The 22390-nt window shown below is 46.6% G+C and overlaps 2 protein-coding genes across 4 annotated transcripts in view; one reads left to right on the top strand and one right to left on the bottom strand.

Annotated features, from left to right (window-relative positions):
• Positions 1-745: 745 nt before the first annotated feature.
• On the top strand, positions 746-7213 carry XKR8 (XK related 8). Its single transcript, XM_054999449.1, has 3 exons — positions 746-1529; positions 3230-3426; positions 4911-7213. The coding sequence occupies exons 1-3, from the start codon at positions 1207-1209 to the stop codon at positions 5639-5641; spliced, it is 1251 nt and encodes a 416-aa protein (XP_054855424.1). The 5' UTR covers positions 746-1206; the 3' UTR covers positions 5642-7213.
• Positions 7214-8176: 963 nt separating this feature from the next.
• EYA3 (EYA transcriptional coactivator and phosphatase 3) overlaps positions 8177-22390 on the bottom strand; it is a 63297-nt gene continuing 49083 nt past the window's right edge. For all 3 annotated transcript variants that reach the window (XM_054999262.1, XM_054999259.1, XM_054999261.1), the window contains 9 exons: positions 21988-22127; positions 21286-21369; positions 20924-21013; positions 20652-20710; positions 18151-18308; positions 15099-15213; positions 13007-13128; positions 12600-12700; positions 8177-11021 (listed from right to left, as the gene is read on the bottom strand). In XM_054999262.1, coding sequence (XP_054855237.1) covers positions 10941-11021; positions 12600-12700; positions 13007-13128; positions 15099-15213; positions 18151-18308; positions 20652-20710; positions 20924-21013; positions 21286-21369; positions 21988-22127 — 950 coding nt within the window. In that variant the 3' untranslated portion in view covers positions 8177-10940. The remainder of the gene's footprint in view (positions 11022-12599; positions 12701-13006; positions 13129-15098; positions 15214-18150; positions 18309-20651; positions 20711-20923; positions 21014-21285; positions 21370-21987; positions 22128-22390) is intronic.

Raw genomic sequence — 22390 nt, forward strand, 5'->3', positions numbered from 1 at the left:
GGCACCGAGTTTTTTTTTTTAAATTAAGCTGTGTTTCAGGTTTTTATACTTGTTTCAAAACAAAATTACACCGAAGCAGCCTTCACTCCCAAACTATAACCACAGGAGAAGGGTGGGGGGACAACCGTATTTAGAAAAAGTGGAAGGAAAATGAATGCAAATTTTTTAACTAGACATATACATAAGATAGACTGACACCGGAATCTGGAACGCAACTATAGCGTAAATCCCGTGGGGTTTAGCTGGGCTTACTTGTGAGTAAGCATTTCCCAACATGCAAGAATGCAGTCCTAATTCATTCAAATTTCGCCTCTACTCCAACCGCTGTTTCCCCTTTGGCTGGCATTTCGACTTCGCAGCTTCCGCGCGCCCCAAACGTTTAGTTAGCCACGACAGCCGATTTCCGAGACTACAAGTAGTAAAGTGCAAAGGGGCCGGTGATGTCATGGTGAGCGGAGACAATTTCGTCCAGCTCCTTCTAGATCAGATTTGAAATAGCAACTCCGCGCAGGCGGCTCACAACTATTTGTATTGGAGCCTTTCTTCACCCTGATGCAACAGGAGTCACGCAGTCATCGGCGCCCTCGGAGCAGCTTACTTTCTTCCCCAAATTTTCGTTTTGAAAGTCTGAGACGGAAGGCCCGCTTCGAGGGCGTGCGCGGCCTTCTCGGTCCCGCCTCCTTCACCCAAAGGGAACCGGGCCGGGTCACGCCTTGAAGATCGAGGGAGGCGCCCATCCCGTAGGAAAAACTTTGTGGTTGGTGGGGAGCGCGTAAAAAGGAGGGCAGTGCCATGGAAATCGGACCTTGGAAACTCTGCGGAGAGAAGATTCCCCCCTCCCTTCGGGGACTGAGAGCCCCAATCCAGAGTTTTAAATCGAGGGAGGAAAGGAAACACAAGATGGAGTGATCAGCCTTCGAGAGGAGGGGGCAAAGACGATCCAAGAGGTTTGGAGATGGGGGTTTAAGACAGATCCCTGTTCTTTGGGGGAAAGGCTCTCCCTCCCATAAGAAGTAGGGAGGAGAGCTCTCCGGGATCAGGACTAAGTCGATCCCTGCGCCCTCTGCTTGGAGGGATCCCAAACACCTTGGCCCCAACACAGGCACTTTGCAACTAGCCGTGGTTTCTTTTTGCAAGTCGCTTTTGCAACTGACCTGCGATCCTGAGAAACTCCCGGGCTGATTTCAGCCCCGATCCCTTCCTGCCATGGCCCTGTCGGGCTGTGGCCCTAAGTGCGTCCCGACCTGGACTCCTCGTTACCGTTACCTGGACCTGCTCTTTGCCTTGGTAGGCACCGCGGCGTTCCTGGTGGACTTGGCTGCCGATCTGTGGGTGGCTGCCGGCTACCTGCAGGCCGGGCATTATTACTGGGGCGGCGTGGTGCTGGGCCTTCTGGGCCTCTCCTCGCTGGCCACGCAGCTGTTCAGCTGGGCTTGGTACCGAAGCGACCCAAAAGAGCTGCGCCAAGACGTGCTGGACCACCAGACGTTGCTTACTCTACACCTCCTCCAGCTCGGATATCTGTACAGGTAGGGAGAACTCCTACTCAGCAGGGCAGTAGCTCTCTTCTGCTCTGGCCCTATCCCTGGCTCAAGAGGAATCTGTTTTATAATAGGACTGTAAAAATGTGGTTATTTCTGCGGCAGAAATTCTGCCCCAAAAGGTGCCTAAGGTAGCTTGCAATACAGAGGCAGTGATGTGTAGTGGCTAGAGTGAAAGATTAGGATTTGGACCAATCAGGTTTGATTCCCTGCTCCACCATGGAAACTGGCTGGGTGACCTTGGGCCAGTCACGTGCTCTCAAGATAACCCACCTCACAGGGTTATCTTGAAGATAAAATGGAGGAGCCTTTAGGTCCTCATTGAAAACAAAGCTGGGGCATAAATGAAGTAAAATAGGGGTGGGGGTGGGGAATGCAAAATGTGGTGCCTGAATCTTTTTGTCTGGGTTAAGTGGTTATAATGTTTTTATTGTATTTATTGAAATATTGTTGGAAGCTGCCCTGAGCGGGGAATAAGATTTATAAATAAATAAATACACTAAAAAATTACACTGAAGTACAGATTTGCCCCTCTAGAAAAGAGTTTTGGCTTGTCTCTAAAGGAAGGGGTCCAGCTGAGCCTTTCTTGGCAGGGTAGCCTTATAACCAGGGGGCTACCAATGTTAAAGTTCTGCATTTAGGAATCACTTTGTTCTCTAAGAGTGATGAAGCACTTCATCTCAACCTGTTAAGGGTATTTCCTCAATTACTGGGAATCTTGCTTTTTAAAGAAGTGTTTTAATTAGGAATTGGAACAAGTATTTAAAAAAGAAGTGTTTTAATTAGGAATTGGAACAAGTATTTACAAATTGAGGACCACAGATGGGAAAGAGGGGGCAGGGGGGTATGTGAGGCCCATTTGATGCACATAAATCCTGGAATGTGGAGGATGGAATGCCTCTAGATCCGACATGTATTGCAACTGATGCTTTTGTTGTATAGCAGCTTCTTCAGGTTGGTTGCTCTAATGGCACTTTCATAATATTTCTCTTCCTGCTGACATTTGAGCTCATCACATTTTCTAACAGTTCCCACGGTATTCACTAGCAGGGAAGCTTAGAGGTTGCCGTGGCATCGAAATTAAGCCTCCATGTTCAGAAGCAGTATACCCCTGAATATTAAATGTGTACATCCAGGGAAGACTGTTTTCATGCCTTTATCTTCACAGAGGCATCTCTTCGCTACATGGAGTGGAGCCGGGGGCGGGGGGGGGGGGGAGTGGGAAGGATGCTAGATCAAATAGATCTCTTTTTTCCCCTCTGATTACTCATTATATACATGCTTGCAAGTAATCACTCGCTGACGGCCTCTAGCATATAAGAACTGCATCAAAATAATCTGCCCCTGGTTGGGAAGAAACTTCCGATTTCTTTTGTAAATATGGTCAGACCTAGGTTTAATTACCTGCCGATGAGAGGGACATCTCAGCCCAGATCTTATTCAGCTGCCATAAAGCAATCTCCACTTTCCTCCCCTGCTAAAAAAGGTCTCTGGCCACACCCAAGGTTAATGACCTGAAAAAGAAGAACAGAGTTCAGCCCAGACCAAGATATTCCTCACCCTTCTCTACTCTTATCTCTACTACTGAATGTATCCTCACCAGAGACACACCCCGAAATTATCCACCAAGCTGTATTTTGTGTAGAACAGATTCTCAGAGGCTAACTGTGCTACTACCCATGTTGCAGGTGTCTCCATGTCCTGAAGGTGGGTTTTCACGTGTGCCAGATGGAAGCTGCAACAGAGGTCGAGCGGGGCTATGCCGTATTCCTCTCCCACGACATCAGCTTGCTGCGCCTGTTCGAGACCTTCCTCGAAAGTGCCCCACAGCTCACCCTAGTGCTCTATATTATCCTACACACGGGTAAAGCAGAGACATTTCAGAGTGAGTGATGAGCTTGGGCCAGAATCTGGTTTCCAGGGGTTTTGACTGCATCCATTAGAGCTTTGGATACTTCACTATTGTTATGCTGTAACAAGGTCTGCAACCTGTGGCTCTGGAGACAAACATGGCTCCGTAGGGAACGAAATGTGGCCCTTTAAAATCGAAAATGAAATCTGTAAAATGTATTGGAGGGGTTCGTGGGATGCTACAATAGCCAGGATGCAAAGGGAATGGCAGGCAAGGATATTGATGGTAAGGGCATCTTAGAGATGCTTTTAGAGAAAGGGAAATGAGAGGGATAAACAGTGGCCAGGAATCCAGGTGTAAACCATGCACAGGTTTTTGCCAGTATGCTAAAACAGTTGCATAGGTGCTTCTGTGTATATTTACTTATTGTGAGACCTCATGTGTACCAATTCCTAGTAAGACAACAATCAGCATTTGAGCTGTGTAAATTTTTGAGATTATAAATCCATATGTCAATGGTCAGTAATGTTAAATTGTATGGTTTCAGTTATGTGAATGGGCTTTCTTATACTGGTTCTTGTACTGAATTTGGATGCAGCCTGGCTTTGTCATTAGAAAAGATGGCTCACTACTGCACTTTAGCAACCGTTTGCAACTGGACAGACTTGTCCACACAGGATTCACGATGAGCTCTTTGTGTAGACACACTGGCCTGGAAATCTTCCAACCCATGCTATGAAAGGAGGTGCTGGATATACATTTAATAAATATTTGTGGACCACACTTAGTTGTCATTTCTGTCATGATCTACAGGCAGAGCAAAATGAGATGGTGGAGTTCTGAGATGGTAGAAAGGAGTGTACCACTTCAAAAGGTGTGGGGGGAGCATCGAATTTTGTGCTTCTTGGGCATGTAAACGTTTTCTGCAAATAAAGAGTACATCAGATAGGGGGATTCAAGCCTAGCCTTTTGTCTCCTGTGCTATGTTTCCATTTGGAAGGAATTATTAATGTCGGTGAACTTGTAGCCCACCCCCCAGCAGTCTGAAGTGGTATAGTCCCTTGTTCCACCTCTGTATTTTGTTAGCATATTACCCCCTTAGTTCAGCAGCAGCAGACCAGCTCTTCACCCATTCCAGTCTCCTAGAAATTCTGGTTTCTGAGATTTCCTCCAGGCATATGCCTATCCTTGCCCTAAAGACTAGCAACTTGCTTTTAAAAAAATCCTCCCTTATTTATTTATTCATTTCTTAATTCATAGTCCCAGATGCAGGCAATGGCAAAGCACCTGTTAGTCTCTTGCCTTGAAAACCTCGGGTTTGCATAAGTCAGCATATGACTTGATGGCACTTTTCTGCCACCAGTTCATAGTCTGCATTTCTCACAAAGGCTTACCATTCTTCCATAAACAAAACCTGTTGATTCTTGGGATACTGAGTTTTGCAGGGTACCAGTTGTGTTGTGTGAGGCTGTGCTGCCCTTTGTCTCAAGCCGCCCTCTCCCTTGGTTTCGTTGCAGTTCTTGGGATTTGCACTTCTTTCCTGTGCATCGCCTGGGCCCTCTTGGATTACCACCAGTCCCTGCGCATCTTCCTACGGGACAAGCACAAGCTGGGCTTCCTTTCTTCGGCCCTGTACTTCCTGTGGAACTTCCTGTTAGTGTGCCCCCGCATCCTGTCCCTCTCCCTCTTCACTGTCCTCTTCCCTCGCTACGTACTTCTGCACTTCCTGAGCGTCTGGTTGGCCATGTTCCTTTGGGTGACGTTACAGGGCACAGACTTCATGGAGCACGCTGGCTCTGAGTGGCTTTATCGGGCGGTAGTGGCCGTCATCCTCTACTTCTGCTGGTTCAACGTGGCCGAGGGGAGGACGCGTTACCGCTGCGCTATTTACTACACATTCCTTATGCTGGACAGCATCCTCCTCGCCTTCTCGTGGGTCTGGCACAACCTCCCCTTGAGCTGGGACTCTCCTGTGCTATATGCACTCCTGGCTGCCCTGCCTTGCTGCAGCTTAGGGATCCTTTTGCGATGTGTCTACTACAAAAGTTTTCACCCCAGGCTGCAGCCCGTGCCCCTAGCCAGTTATGATGAAGTAGACAACAGAGAGCAGGCGAGCGAACGTGCTGCTGTTTTCAAGCCAGAGATGGCTGAAGGACACGTCAACCCACGGATGTATGGACTCTCGCAAAGTTTTGCTGGCATATCAGGGGACATACAGAGCCAAGCAAATGGGCATTCGGGAACATGAATCTTTGAGCTCGGCAGCACACAGGTGCCCTTGGAGACTATTACTTGAACCACTTCTGCTCCTCTAGAGCCAGATGCTAAAAGCTGCTTTCAAGAACCACAGTAGAAATGAATTCTGAGCAAGGAATCCCAGGACGAGATCCTGTGATCTAGGCAAATGTCTGTAGCCATTTGCAGTGAAATTTAGTGGCGAATCCCCTATCCTTTGCATCTCCTCTTCACTGCCTGATTGACTTGGCAATGCCTAAGGCATTCCTGACCATGGGAACAGGAGAGAGGAGCCTTCAGAGGTGCCCTAGGGACAGTTCATTGAGACCCAATGAGTGGAGGGCTGTGACTTTTTTTCAAGGGCAAGCTCAGTCTCCCTGTGGGATATGAAAAACAAGCTTGAGTGACAATCGGTCCCTCAAAGAGGCTGAGATAGTGTCAGATTGTGTTAACTGCCCCTTGAGACACAGACCCAGTTTAAACATGGCACTGGTGCCCATGTAACGAAGTTGTGCAATGCACCGTGCCCAACAGAGGAAACCAGCTTTCTCTCTGGCATGGTTAAGTTTCATTGGTTTCATAATAAGTTTGAGAATAGAACACTTCAGAAGTAGAAAAGCACAAAAGGGTCTGTCCTAAGAATAATGCCCAGTTTAAACACGATGCTGGGAGAGGAGAGAGCTTCCCTACATCTGAACCTGCTGGAAATGTAGGGAGGGCGGAATAAAAACCATAAATAAATAAATAAATGTTGCATGCACTCAGCCTTAAAAGTGGGCCAGTGCATACACCATTAGTGCACCAGCACATTGCCTGCCAAGAGTAGGAATCTCTGGCATGCTAACATTGCATGTGTAATGTCTGATGGCCCAGTTTAACCAAGATGCTGGGATTCTGCAGTATCACTCAGTTGTTGCCTGCTGAATTCACATTTAAATTAGGCCCAAGTCATTTGCCCATGAAGAAGATTCCTGCATGCTAAATGGATTGGGTCTTAATTAAATTGTTTTGCAGGCTTCTTTCAGCCTTCCATTCCCGTCTTCAGCATCCTTTATTTCTCCATTTAACTTATTTAACTTAAACTAAGCCAGTGGGCCCTCTGTAATTAGATGATGCACTTTAGCAAACAAATGCTACCGTGCATTATTTAACTTGTATGAAAGCAGCCAAGAGTTCCACATCCTCTGACTTCTAATGTTCTGCTTAGTGGACAGGAGGCATGTTCGGCATGTTTTCCCCCTGCATGTGATTGATTCAAAATATTCCCAGTGTTGCTTGTGTTTTGTTTAAATTGTTCACAATACCAAGCTGTGTTTCAATAAAGGGGGCTCAAAGGCCAAACTGGGTGTTACAGTGAGGGCGAAGTGGCTGCTTAACCCTTTTCCCTTAACCCTTTTTCTACTTGGTCACCCCTCCCCCCCCCCCCCGATGCTTTTCCACCTGGGGAAAGGAAAACCGCACCATTCTTCTGCTCGACCCCTCCCCCAATATCATTTTTTTTAAAAGTCAACAGATTGTTACATGTGTACAACTTTCCTCTTGGCCTTCAGTGCAAAATGTTAACTTATTGACTTAGTGAAGAGGTTTAGACAAAAATAAAGCATTTCTAGTATTGTTGTATTTTTTGTTTATCCGCACTTGCACATCTGAAGGCACTTCCAGAGGGTGCTACTGTCTGAGACCAGAACGTTTCTACAGGCCAGTAGCCAAAAAAGACGTGGCAACAGAACAGCATGGGGGAGGGTAGATTTTTATTGAACATCAGTGGAAACATCCTTGTTTACTTCATTTATACCCCTCCCTTTCCCCCCCAATTGGGACACCAAGCGGCTTACATCATTCTCTGCTCTCTCGTGTTAACGTCATACAGCTGCTTTGAATTAAATCTTTACTGCTGTGAAACTTGCTGGCTGACCTTGGGCCAGTCTCAGCTTTCTCCCAGGGTGGTTGTGGGAATAAAAATGCAAGGGCGGACTCCATGGCTCAGTGGCACAGCATCTGCTCAGCATGCAAACGGGCCAAGATTCAATCCCCGGCATCTCCAGCTAAAAGAGCCGGGTAGGAGGCAATGTAAGAGACCTCCCTGCGGTCAATCAGACTGGGCAAGACTGAGGCTGATGGTTCGATTATCTGACTCAACGTAAGGCAGCTTCATTGTGTATCCTGCCCTGAGCTCCTTGGGTGAAGGGTGAGATGGAAATAAATAAACGGTTAGGGGAGGGGCCATGGCTCAATGCTAGAGCATCTGGCTTGGCAAGCGGAAGGTCCCAGGTTCATTCCTTGGCATCTCCTGCTTGCAAAAAAAAAAAAAAGGATCAAGCAGCAGGTAACGTGAAAGACCTCAGCCAGAGACCCTAGGGAGCAGCTGCCAGTCTGAGTAGCCAGTACCGATCTTGACAAAACAAGGCTCTGCTTCAGTATCCAGCTTCTTCGTGTGTAACGTAACCTGTAAGGTGTGTCTCTTGTATGCAAGGAAAACTTCCAACTTCTCAATATTGAGATTGATTCTGGATTCAATTTTCAGAAAGAAGGAAAAGGATACTTTTTATATAGAAAATAAAAGGCTTTAATTTTTTTTCCAGTTCACAGGACACTTCTCATTACATAGAACATGATGTTCAAGGAACCTTCAGCCATTAATGCCCTCCTGTCAAAATTGCAAGCACGGCTGACGCCAATTCTGCGCAAAGCTGGACGTCTGCGGGACCCTGAGGGAGCATCGGCATTTCTAGTAGACACCAGCACACGCAGTGATCTTGGCGGCAGCTACTGCCTCTGTTACTCGGTGGGACTGGGGAGAGGAGTATTATTCAGGTTGTAATGAAAACAAACCAAGTCGGACAGCTGCTGCTTGCAAGAAACTCTCTGCTTCTGCATCACAGCGGGGGACCGTTTCACACTCAAAAGCTATCCACAGAATTCAATAGAAAAGAACTGAACACAGGAGAAGGCAAAAAAAAAAAGTTTCCAAATTCTTTATGAAGACCCAAGGGAAATGCAGCCAGTGAGTTTAGTAACACACGAATCAGGGCAGCCTTTATTAGCATGGAAAATGTACCATCACCTGAGAAAAATCAGTTCACAGACGTCAATGAGAGAGGAGAAGAGAGACAGTATAAATATTTGTATCTGATGCAAAACAAGCTCCAAGAGGGTTGCTGAAATACTGACGCCTTCTGAAAGGGGTTCCTAAGTCAAACGAAAATGCAGAGCAATGCCTGCTGCTTTTCCCCAGGCGCTCGGCATCTCCATCCACCATTGCCACCGAGAGCAGTGTTTCTTTAAGGGGGTGGACAGTAAGTCTGAATTTAGAGGGTTGCCTGCACTCCTTTTATGCAGCTGCTGACATTTCTAGGAGTTGAGTAAAAGGTTAAGGCACAGAGTTAATCCCAAAGCCTACACTGACTCTGATCTCCGCTATAAATCTCAGGAGCGACTGGTTGAACTAGAAGCCCTTCTTGCCTCTGCATAGTGAAAATGCACAAAGAAGTGGAATCGCAGAACCAAGGATCCTTGTATTCTATAGCAGAGATTCAGAGCATCCTCGCTTGGAATTCAGCTCAAAACCTGCTGCGTTGCCTTCGACAAACTCTGTTGTAGTGCTAGCTGCCTAAAAATACATGAAAAACAAGACAATCTCATTGCAAGACGGCTTCTGCCAGGGTGCATGTTACTGATCAGAACCTACCCCTCTGGGGGGGGGGCGGGTCTAGATATCCTCCAAGGAGCCTCTTCCTCCACCCAAAAAAACTTCCTCTAGCTTAAATGGCTGCTCCTCCAATGAAAGAGCCACGTAATTTGGAGGAAGGCTTCAAACTTTGCTCAGTTGAGTGATAGGAGAGAGGCAAGATCCACTCCACTATGACCCTGAAAGAAAAGCAAGCACCATGCTATCTGCCTAGTCAGAAACAACACAGTTAATCCTCAGAAGCAAAGGAATTCTTGTTTTGACTCCTTGCCATGTCTGCTTTACTGATCCAAAAGTTTGTAGCTGGACGGGATCATCAGTAGGAAACCAGTGTGTGAGCAAGGAAACGGGCAACAGGGCCATCTTTCTCGGGTATTTTCAGCAGCACTACTGACTTCATCTGCCCATCACAACCTGCAAATGTTCATCTGACAGGCTCCCTGTGAAAATGAGAAGCTGTCCACTCACGGGGACGTTTTGTACTTTCCAGTTCGGCGGATGAAAGTATGCATTCCCACTTCCTTGTCAAGGGGCTCACTTTTGAACTTGCTCTTACCCCAGATTTGAGATGACAAGCCTCTGGCTTCCATCCTGTCCAGCTCCCCCAAGAAAGCTGCAAAGAAGAGGCAGGGTGGACGTGGCGTCAACAATGGCAGAGGATGACCGGGCTGGAATCTTGCTAGGGTGAGCAGGCAGATGGTCACGTGAAGGGGAAATGGGTGCTTTCCTAACTGGCCTCACATAGCCATAGCAGAGCCAAAATAATAACGGGGCTTTCCTTCTGCTGTACGTGTACAGAGAAGAGTAATGGAAAGAGGGATGAAATCAGGATAGCCAAAATATGTACCAGCAGTTTCTTCTTCCGTTGCTCAGGAAATTCCCATCAGCTGCATTATAATACTACCAACCACAGCACTTGGATTGATAGTCAAATAAGTGTTTACTGATGAAAGACGCTTGGAAGGATTGCAGCCGACCCATCAGGATGTTGACTATGAAAGGACCAGTCAAATTCCCTGGGCAGACTGGGATGAAAGAGAAGATCTCCCCTCTCCCACCTCCAGGTCTCTTCGCCCAAGACGGCATGACCTTTTGGTGAACATCTACAGACGGCTTTTTTCTTAAGCTCTGCAAAAAGGAAACACTTCGGAACCTTTTTTCCTATACAAAAATAAACATCTATTCACTTCTCCTTTTTTTGTTCTGGAAAGCTAGAGAGGAGCCAGGAGATGACAACAGTTAATCTACAAAAGTTTGCTTTTCTTGTTTTTTTTTTTTATCATAATACCACAAAAAAGGCTGCACAGTGAATTAGGTCTTTGCTGCTGGAGATTCCCCGCCCAGGACGCTCTGCTCAGTCCCAGAAATTCCCTTCACCAGAAACGGAGGACGATTATAAAGCTCCTGAAACTATGCGCTGAGGCGATGGCAGCTTACCACGTGGAACTCGCACGCCACTGCTGGCTGCTGTCCTGGGGAAAGCGATGCGGTGGCGTCTCCTACTGTACACTTCCACTAGCTAGATTTCTTCTTGATGAAAAAAAAGTCAGTCCCCAAGCAGGTTAAGTAAGCCAAGTGGGGGCTGTTCAGGGAGCTGGTCACCAAACTGCCTTTGCTCAGCTCCTCACAGAAAGTCCAGTTCGAGGGCTTGATGAAGGGACACCAGGTCAGCATGGTTCGTGATCCTCCAGAAGGGCATGTTGTGCTGCAAACAGAGAGGGAAAATGTGGTTAACCAAAACACAAGCCTCTTCACACATCCCAAACATGGCAAGGCTTGAAGTCTCTACTCCGCAGGCATAACCTCAGTTCAAGGAGTTGAGCAAAAAGGAGGAGAAAAGGTTAACCGGTAGAAAAGAAGAAAATAAAAAACGAATAGGTGAAGCAGCGCCTATTCTAAACTGCTCTGCCTGTCAAGGCAGGAAAAGAACTGAGGATATGGGTGACTCCCACCAGGAAGACAGGAAGTAGAAAGAATTTGTTCCTGCCTTCCTGAACAGACGGTGGGAATCACCCACCAAGATGTCTTCCACCTCAGAGGGAGGAGAGGCATTCCCCTTCCTCTGAGTAAGAAAGAGGAATGCCTCTTCTGGAAGGCACGACAGATTTTTAAGGGCTTATATTAAAGAACTTTGATTAAAGGTGCATTAAAAATCAAGTTTTAACCAGCAACTGCGAACAGGGCTTACAGCTACTTGTGAGTAATAAAAATATCCCCCCTCTGGCATGTTGCCAAATTTTGTTCTGTTCTAGAAACTAGTGAAAGCACCAGAAATGAAGCTATCAGCTAAGCAGCACAGAGGGAAAAAATCCTATGAAATAAAAATGTTTTTTTTAAAGCCAAGAAATTTTTTCCACGATCTTTTCCTGATGCACACAAGCTACCAGTAGGTCATGAGCTACCCGTTGGAGACACCTGGGCTAACCATTGCCACCCTTAACAGCCACCTATATTTTTGTTTTCAGTTATGGGCACCGGCCATGTGCAGATATCGACAAAATGCTAGGCTGCCTGCAGTATACCTAGTGGGAGACTTAACCAAGGCAGTATTTTACTAGAAACCTTTGGAGGACTTAGACTGTCCCTCTAAAGTTCTCAGTTTAAAAGAGGCTGACAGGGTCATCCTTCTAAGTAGCACCCTTCTAAGTCCACTGAAGTCAATGGGCTTAGAAAGCTGCAACTCTGCTTAGGTTCATGGGGGTAGTCATGTGGTAGAGCATTTTAATCTTCCAGGACATTCCACTGCAGACCTATGAGTGGCAGTCCTCAAAGAAAGAAGCTTCAAGATGAGATTATAAGGGAGCTTTGACTCTCGGAAGCTTATACCCTGGGAATATTGTTGGTCTTTAAGATGCTACTGGACTTGAATCTTGCTACTTTGCTTAAGATGGCACTGCAAGCAATTTGGGGGCACACCTAAGATGGACCAAAAGAATGCATAAAGTAACCCCATAAGTGCAATTGATTGCTGTGCTGTCTCAGACTGGTTCCAAGATTCAGCAGGAGCCTGTAGGGTGAAAGGCCAGAGAAGCAAAGCACTGGGGGGAATTGAGAGGCCATGGCCCAGTGGTAGAACACCTGCTTCACAAACAGAAGGCCCCCAGTTCAATCCCTAGAATCTTTCGTTCAAGGATCTTGGATGCAGGCATTGGAAAAGGCCCTTTGCCCCACTAAGCCATGGCTGATCACAGTAGACAGCACGAGCCAATGGTCTCAGGCAGCTTTCTTAGGTTTGTATTTCTCGAGAAGAGGGCTGCAAGAAAAGATTCCAGCCCACAGTTACCTGCTTGGCTGCCATCTCTTCATCGCGCCCATCTCCGATCACCACATACGTCACCTTCTTCCCAAATCGAGAGACAATTCTTTCAAAACAGCTCTCTTTACCTGTCAAAAAAACATACATGGCCCCTTTGTGATTAGGTCTACGGAATGTGTACATGTGCCAGTGCAGGGTCTGAGAGCAGCAGGGTTTTGGCCCAAATGTGTATCAGTTTGCAAGATTATACTTGCATGCTTGGTTCTTTTTGTAACTCTCACGAACCCAAGATATAATTTTCAACCTACTGAGTCCTCAAGTCTATAAATCTTCCCTTCTGAAACTTTTTTCTTGAGTTCCCACTCCACACAGACCATGTTGCAGTCTTTGACACTGCACAGGCCAAGAGCCCCCGAGAACAGGAAGGAACTTACCTATTTTTGTTGCACTATAAATATTTTCAATTGGGAACACTTCGCCTAATCCATACAGCAGAACCTTGGCCAGAGCCGGCACCAGCTGGGTGGTGGTTATTAGAACGTTCACACAACTCTTTCTAGAGGGGAACAGAAGATGAGTCAAGCGAAAGGTGTTCTGAGACATCCTGTCACACACACTATTTATTTGGATACTTCTACCATTTCCCTCCCGAAACACTTTACAACTATCCCCCCCTCCATTTTATCCTCACAATAGCCACCCTGTGACATAGGTAAGGCTGAGAGGGTGTGGCTGGCCCAAGGTCACCCAGAGAGGTTTCCTGGCAAAGTGGGGATTCAGACTTAAGTTTCTCAGATCCTAACCATTATGCCATCTACAGGGAAAAGGAATAACATGCTACAGGAAGCTCTATTTTGCTCCTACCCTTTTTGTTCACTGCATGATAAATTATTTGTGCTTCCCTCCGTGGTTCAGACGGCATCACTCTATTTGAGACTGGAGCTACATGAAGCCACTCCCTCCCCCCACCCCTCAAAAACATGGCTGCTGCACAAAACGGAGTATTCCTCCCAGGTAAATGGTAGTTCCACACATTTATTTATTACGTTTCTTCCCCTGTGAAGCTCGTGTGTAGGGTTCCTGGGAGTTCACCCATGCAGGCACTTCACAGGTATACACCTGCCTATCTTCCACAAATGTACTGCCCTCCAACCAAACCTCGGATCTGTAAGTCTTGGCGAGTCAGAGCAAAGTTTTCTTGCTGTGCTCATGTACCATCAACCACTGCTAGTGAGGAAAAGTTCACACCTTGTACCAATTCACTGGACTGGATTCTGGATTCATTTCTTCCCTGCATCGGACTGACATACTATTATAGCTGTTTCTTGTGCTGCTCGACCTTTGAGGCTGACCCACTTCCTCCTCCTCTCAGCGCTCAGGATATATATACACTTTGTGCACCTAATGAAATGGGCTCTTGTCCACAGGAAGTGCTGCCGCAACCGATCTGTTCATCTTAAAGATGTCACAAGACTAGTTAGTTTTGTGATAATAGGCTACGACACAGCACCCCCCTTGGAAGCTAAAGTTCCACCAGGACAAGGGAGCATTTGACATGAAGTTTTCATTTTGGGTGGTAGTCCAGGGTTTCTGTATCAAGCATTACTGTCCTAAGAGCAAGTGGAATGGTGTGGTTTTGGGCTAGGATCTTGGAGATCTGAGTTCAGATCTCCAGCATGTGGTGACTTTGAGCCAGTCATTCTCTTCCAACCTAATCTACCTCGTGGGGTTGTGGTGAGAATAAAATGAGGAAAGAAGAAACTTATGTGCTGCCCTGAGCTTTCTGAAAAAGATGTACTTGACAGATTGAGAAACTCAGTTCAGACATAATGTGAAACGAAGGTTTACTGTAACCATGCGAGTTTGTGAAACCAGGACTCAGGTCACAGACAATCATCACTCAAATCCTGGTTCATTCTTTAAATACTGGTTTCAGTTCCTTCACTCTGTTGCTGAAGGTTATCAGAGATGAAGCCAGGATTAAACTAGGATGCCTGCATTCAGACATCACATGAAACCCTGTTGACAATAAATCACATACAAATCCTGGCTTGGTGGGGCCTAATTAACCACAGTTAGAGGAGTGGCCTGCATTCATACCATCAGTCTAGTCAAAGTTTGTTTAATTACACCCCAGTTTTTTCCAGTGTATGAATTAAGCCATAGAAAGAGATCGTGGCCCGGCCTGCTGTGCTAGTCCTTCAAAGCTGCCAATGATAGGAAGTTGCTAATTAATTGCAGCATCTGGCCTGTTAACAATACTAGGAGGCAGCACAGACCTGCAAAAAATCAATAGCAGCTTTTACAGAGATTATTATGGGATGTTGCCTCATTTGGGTAAGCTCAGTACCCAAATAAGGTTTGTCCACTCGAATGCGACAACAGTTCAAGCAACGCAATGCTATACCACAGCAAATACCCCCCTGGAAGCACTCCATGAAGTCTATTTCAATGGATGGAACAAGCCCAGTTTTATTCCTGTTCAATATTATAAAAGGCCCAGTCAGTTGACTCTCACTGCCATACCTGGACTGAATGAGAAGCAGGGACTTCAGTGCTGTTCCCAACCAGGAATCTGTTAACATTTCTATGTCTTCCCTTAATCTCTGCAAAGCTTCCTTCTTCTCTGGGCTGAGGAGAGCTATTAAAATGCAGACAGACAAGGACATTAGAAACATTGAACTTTAAGTCATCCTATTGTAATAATGGAAGCTTGGATCCAAATTTGTGATTTTTAGAAACCACATCACACCAGAATAGTTTAAATGCAATGATTTGGTGTCCTACTCTGTGTACTTCTACTAAGACATGAAGTTGCTTTACATGTGGAACACAGCCTTTTCTGGGACAGCTCCCAGCTTGTGGAACTCTGTGTCCCAAGAAATCCAACTTATAACCTCTCACTTTTCCTCTTCTAGAAGCTGGTCAGATCTTTCTTTTTAATTCCAGAGTGCCTTCAATGGTTTTATTTCTTAACGATTTGGGTTTTATTGTTATTTTATTACTAGCAACAGAGCCCGTTGTGAGAAAAAATACAATGGGCTCTAGAAAACTGATTTAGTGGGGCCCTGCTGTGGGTCCTTGGGAGGGCAATGCTGCCATGCCGGACCTATCTGCCACCTTTATGGCCCGCATCAGGTGGCTTTGGAGGCTTGAAGCACTGCTGGAGGCAGCAAGATCCCTGGAGCACTCCTTCACCTCACAGCCATCCAATCTGGCCCCATGGCTGGCTGCAGAGGCAGGGAGAGCTGCCAGGGGTGTGGCAAGGGCCCCGCCGTGCTTCAGCGCCCCGCAGTCAGATGCAGAGCAGGGAGCATTGCAGGGGGGAGCAAGAGCCCTGGCATGCTTCTGCAGCCGGCTGCAGAGGCAGGGTGTGCTACCGGGAGAGGGTGCAGCAAAGGTCCTGGCATGGTCCTGTGCCCCACAGCCAGCTGCTGCGGGGGTGGCAAGCACCCTGGTACACTCCTGCTTCCTGCAGATGCCCAATTTGGCTGAGAATGGGGCAGAATTGGGCACTTGGAGAGGTGGGGAGAGCTGGGGGGGCAGAAAGCCCCCTGGTGTGCTCCTGCACCCTGCAGCCCCCGATTCCGTCCAACTGGGGCGGAATCAGGCAGCTGGAGAGGCAGGGAGCACTGCCAGGGGGGCAGGAAGCCCCTTGGTATGCTCCTGCATCCAGTTGCAGAGGCGGGAACCACTGCTGGTGGGCAGCAAGGGCCCTGGCATGCTCCGCGTAGAGTTGCCAGCCTCCAGGTAGTGGCTGGAGATCTCCTGGAATTACAACTTATCTCCAGGCCAGAGATCAGTTCACCTGCAGCACTGGCACTCTACTGGATTTTAACTGATGTTTGTAAGTTTGTAACTGTTGTTTATAAGTTTTGTATTACTGTTTTCAAATATGCTGGTTTACATTTTTTAATAATCTGTTCATTCAGATGGATTAACAAAAAAGACATTACATAACTATAAATTTTAAGAAGCCCTGGAAATAACAGGGCCCAGTGAATGGTCTGGGTCTAGTAAACGCTGTACCATTACTTCAGCCGAACAGGGATCGGCTTTACCAGCAACTGGGATTGTAATGGAACGTTTATCTGCGTCTCATTAGAACTTTCTAACTCCTCAGTGTCAAAATTTATATTACAACTCTAAGCAGCTTTCTAGGCCCTATGAATTGAGACCTAAAACAGAGATGTCTCTTTTGGAGAATCCGTTAATTAGTACAAATGATTTATATGGCTTCTTCTTGCTTGTAATCTCACCAAGACACAGAGACTTCTCATTAGAATTTAATATTTATCATTTATTGAAATAAACTCTAATCTTTTTAATAAAGCAAGGTATCAAAATATAAAGTACTATTAAGACAGAGACAATAAAAATGGAACAGATACGAGCTACAAGGATTAATTTACTTAACATCTCTCAATTAAATCTAAGATTGATTCAAAATCAAGTTTACTATGAAATGCATTGAATTTTCAATCAACACACAGATAACTAGAATGTTCTCACCTGATCTTCATGAGATTTCTCCCTGCAAGACCCTAACTCCTTAGCTGGGTAGCATCTTTATACTAATTGACATATGATACCTGATGAGAAATCTATGATCCTTTACGCGTGACAACAATATAAACTTATGATTGGTTTAAGATTTAGTTAATTATTCAGGTTTTCAATCATATGACAGGAAAATTTAAGTGAACAGATCATCATTGGTCCATTCTAATAGCTAGAGAACCATTTATCTGCTACTCTCCACTATTTTTAATTGGCTGCCAAAGATGAAAAGAATATCTGTGTGGTTATACAACCTGTTAGAAAAAATTACATCAAGTTCATATAAAGTTCACTAGAATACACATGTATCACTGAGGTACATTGTGCTCTAATCCCTATTTCTGTGACAGGATGACAGCTTCATGTAAAAACAGGATACACATAGAACAAAGATCCTTTTAAAAAAAATATGGAAATGACGGTATGATAATATAAGCTCATTTGGGTGATCTCTCTCCCATTTTGTCAACTGGTCTTTCAGTTCCATCAAATTCAGATTCGGTTTGTGCAACATTTAATGTCGACGATATATTCAAAGATAGCAAAGTCAGTGCACAGTAAGTGGGCAGGGTGTAGGACTAGAATCTGGGAGACTTACAGCGTAATCCTAAACAGAGTTACACCTTTCTAAGCACTCTAACTTCAGTGGGCTTAGAAGGGTATAACTCTACTTAGGATGCCACTGCTGGGTTCCAAAACCCGGGAAGTTTGCTGGGTGACTTTGGGCCAGTCATTCTCTGCCGAATACACCCTTACAAGATTGTTGTGAGGATAAAGTAAGGGAGGGGAGAACATGGGTTAATTCCACTCCTTGGACAAAAGGCAGGATTTAAAAAAATGACAAAAATGGAATGAATTCCACTTTTCCTTGCAGGAATGACTGACCTATTCTGGCTCTGATACTCGAAGCAGTAACAGAATAACAATGACAGAACGCTTTCCAAATAAGAAACAGCTTCTCGGCTTCATGCTCACAGCCTCAACTTGCCACCGGGACATACATGTGACTTGCACTCACCTCCCACATTGTTTTTGTATTTGTCATAGACCTCGCGCACTTTCCGGTAGCGGAAAGCCAGTTTTCTCATCCAATCCACTCCGCCCTGGACGCCCGCTGAACCATGGTTGCCATTGCTTCCTGAGCCACTGAAGCCATCCGTGGAAAAATTATAGTTGCTGTGACAAAACACACACACGTGCACTCTGAGTTACAAAAGAAGAGTCTTGAGTCTGAAGCTTCACAAAATAAAGACTCCCCCTCAACTAATTTCTCATTGTAGGGATCCATTTTATAACTAACCTGCAGATATTTTTACACTCCTGCATGAATGAGTCACACCTTTGAACGGACATTCCAAAACAACCGGGCAAGACCATTTTTGGAAGGGCATGCCTGCCAGTAAACGCGCAATGTGGTCATGCAGTTCCTTGCCCTGATTACCAATTGCTACGGAACATGAAGAGAGGTGGTCTGAAACTCTATGAAGAAATTTGCCAAGAGTTCCACCTCCCCCCGCCAGTATGAAAGACTGCTTTCACTGACAAGAAGGGCTTAGAAGATTGGGGGCAGGGGGGGGGACCAACCAATTTCTCATTGGCCAGCTTTTGCCCTTGCTGCCAACATCAAATGACCCTCCCCTCTTTCAAACCAAAAACAAAACCTCCAAGTTAGAATTTTTTAGCATTTATTTTATTTATGTTATTTATACTCCACCTTTCTCGCTGAGACTCAAGATGGATTACACAGCGTAATTCAAGACAATCAACAGCTGGGACATTTGATACAGAATACAAGAGGGTACAGGTGGCAGAAATTTGAAAACAAGCAGAAATCTGATACAGAGCTGAAACCAACATAAGCAATTTGACATAACGTATTAAATGACACGGAAGCTAGCCAGCAGGAACATACTTACAGTAATAGCACACAGTAGTGTAGTCTACAGTCCCTATCCTACTATATAATTCCCTTAGCGTCTATCCGATGACTCACATTGATGCTGGTGCGCCTGGGCGGGGTACACCAGCATAAAAGCACGCCGGGTAGGCTGCTTTCGGAGGGCGCCGCTCGATGCCACAGGCTTCGCAGCCCGGTTGGAGGGCGGCAGCGGCAGCGCACCGGCAAGCCCCGGGGGAGCCGCAGCGGCAGGAGAGAAGCCCGCCGCCCTCTGACCCCCGCCGGAGCCAAGCCACGCCGCTTTTGGAAGTGACGGGGCAACGCGCTCGCTGCTCCGTCAGCCCCGCTGGAGCCGGGCGCACTGCTCTGCACAGACCCGGGGCTTTGCACGGCGGCAGCGCTCCTTCCCGCAGCGGCCGCCCTTTGCACGGCGGCCGCCCTTCCCGCGATGGCGCGGGAAGGGCGGCAAGGGTGGCGTGCTGGCAAGCCCCGGAGGAGCCGCGGCAGGAGAGAAGCCGCTGCCCTCTAACCCCCAGAGCTGCGCCATGCCACTCTGCAAAGTCCCGGGGCTTTGCACAGCAGCAGCGCTCCTCATGTGGCGTCTCGCCCCGGTCCGAGGAGAGTGGCGCACCGCGGCTCCAGGGGCGCCGCCGCCCTCCAAGGCCCCTGGAGCCGCGGCGCGCCGCTAGCCGATCCAAAACCCCATTGCCTCCCTCCCTGCCTTCCCCCTCCACACCCCACCTGTCTCTCAGCCCTCCCCAAAACCCCATTGCCTCCCTCCCTGCCTTTCCCCTCCACACCCCACCTGTCTCTCAGCCCTCCCCAAAACCCCATTGCCTCCCTAATTGCCTTTCCCCTCCACACCCCAACTGTCTCTCAGCCCTTCCCCAAACCCCATTGCCTCCCTAATTGCCTTTCCCCTCTACACCCCAACTGTCTCTCAGCCCTTCCCCAAACCCCACTGCCTCCCTAATTGCCTTTCCCCTCCACACCCCACCTGTCTCTCAGCCCTTCCCCAAACCCCATTGCCTCCCTCCCTGCCTTTCCCCTCCACACCCCACCTGTCTCTCAGCCCTCCCCCAAACCCCATTGCCTCCCTACCTGCCTTTCCCCTCCACACCCCACCTGACTCTCAGCCCTCCACAAAACCCCATAATCTCCCTCCCTGCCTTTTCCCTCCACACCCCACCTGCCTCTGACCCCTCCCCAAAACCCCATTGCCTCCCTAACTGCCTTTCCCCTCCACACCCCGCCTGGCTCTCAGCCCTCCCCAAAACCCCATTGCCTCCCTACCTGCCATCCCTCTGCAGACCCCTCCTGCTTATCACCTCTCCCCAGACCCCCCTTGCCCCCCACCTGCCAGCTCTTCCTAACCATCCCCCCCAGCCCTCCCCAGCTCCAGCTTTCTAGAGCCCATTGTATTTATTTGCACAGCGGCCTTTTTTCTAGTCCCTTATAAAAGCATCTCTTTGAACCATTTCACATGCAAGTAACATGTATGCTTGTGAAGTTTGCAGAAAACAAAATGAAAAGGAACCTCCCCCTTTTAAAACACAGTCATTCACACTACCCACTCATAGCATATGGGACAGAATGAAGTACACAAAATCAAAATGTATCACCTTAAATCTTGCCCATTGTCATCTGATGCAACGTCTTCCACATGGACTTGGTCACATTCCTATATCAGAACACACAAACGAAAGGCTTTTAAGTGAACATATTTATTTTGAGGGTGCTGTAAGACACAGACAACAAAGGGACAAGGATGTGGCAAAGATTAGCTGTTTCAGTTAATACTGATTCCTTGTAACATCACCTTTGCTCTTCAAAGCCAATAATTATCAATATGTTACTCATCATCTGCTATGAGAATTCGGAAGGCAAAACATACCTCTAAGTCATTGAAAAATAAGTGTGTATCAGCTACTTCAAAAATCATTTCCTCCATAGTCAAACCAGAGCCAATCACTAGAGTTGGATCCTAGAACAGAGAACAAAAGCAATGGTTTTGTGCATTAAAGCTTTCAGATTAAGTCATCAACATTTCTAATGTAAAAAAGAGAGACTTTTTAAAACCTGGAAGCAATTCTAAACCAAAGTCGCTGGGACAAAAATCAAGGAATCCTCCTCTGCCAAGCTGTGTTTGTGTAACATGAGATTTTCCACTCAGATGACAGAGAAAATGCAGTGATCCCAACAGAGGTTTCAACAGAGACAACTGAGAAATGCTGTCACAAAACAAACAATGCCTACCTTCCCGTATTTCTGGGCATATGATCCAGTAAGAAGAGAATGAAATATTATGATGGTCTCATCCAAGTCCCAGAGGAACACTCTCTGAGGAAGAAATCACAACGGGAGGTTAAATGGGGGGATTTTTTAACTGCCAAAAACACCTTTTTAGCTCGTCAACAGTGCCTGAGATTTCCTTCATAACATTTTTAAATCTAAGAGTTTGTGTCTGTGGGTCTTGTACAGGCACGACAACACTGCCTTGAACTACATTATTAAAATGTTGATGGTTTCCATTCTTAGAAGACAGAGACTCGAAACGAGAACCTCAGGGTGTTGAGATTTTAGCCTAACAATCGACTGTGCTCAAGCTACACAACTTCTTCAAGGGAAGAAGGGGGGGAAAGGGTGTGCAGCGCTGATCCCTGTGACTGGCAGATAGCGTGAAGCCTCTGGATTGGCTAGCCCAAGTATAGCTACTAGGGGCCTGGCTTTCTGCCTTTGCAGGATCAACAGATTTCCCTATGGAGGTTTTTCTCATCTATCTCTACAGTTAACTTCCAAGTCGTTTGAATTCTTCCGTTTTTGTTTAGAGTTCCATCCCCTATCTTGCTTTTATACAGCCATTCAAGTATCACATTGTTTGCCAGAAAGGAAAAGAGATCACACTTTGTTACAGCTTTGTAGTCAGAGAAAGATTAGGGAAAAGGGCTAGACACCAACTTCCAGTTCACTATCCTGTGGTGAAGAAGAGTCTGCTTTCCTCTTGCCTCTGTTTTTCCCTGTTACGTTTTTCCGGGACTGCTCGTCGAGATCTTTACTAGCTGTTGCTCTTAGCAATGATGGACTCGTCGATGGGTCTCCTAGAAGGGACAAAAGTATGTAATTCATATATTCAGTACAATTATAAGAATTTTAAAGCTGGGTGGGGAGACACATTTGACAATCTACTTTCTCTAAAAGTCTCTCTACACAAGACAACTCGGCACGTGTTCGTAAAGTGTAGGGAGACACAATGTTAGCCAGGAAGTGTAGTTTAAAAAGAGTCCATGGAGATCACTCCTCAGAGGGTTTGTTAATTTCATCTTCACTTCCCCAAAGGCTCTGTCAAATTCACCTCTCCAGT

This window comes from Eublepharis macularius, chromosome 15 (genome assembly GCF_028583425.1).
Source record: "Eublepharis macularius isolate TG4126 chromosome 15, MPM_Emac_v1.0, whole genome shotgun sequence".
NCBI lineage: Eukaryota > Metazoa > Chordata > Lepidosauria > Squamata > Eublepharidae > Eublepharis > Eublepharis macularius.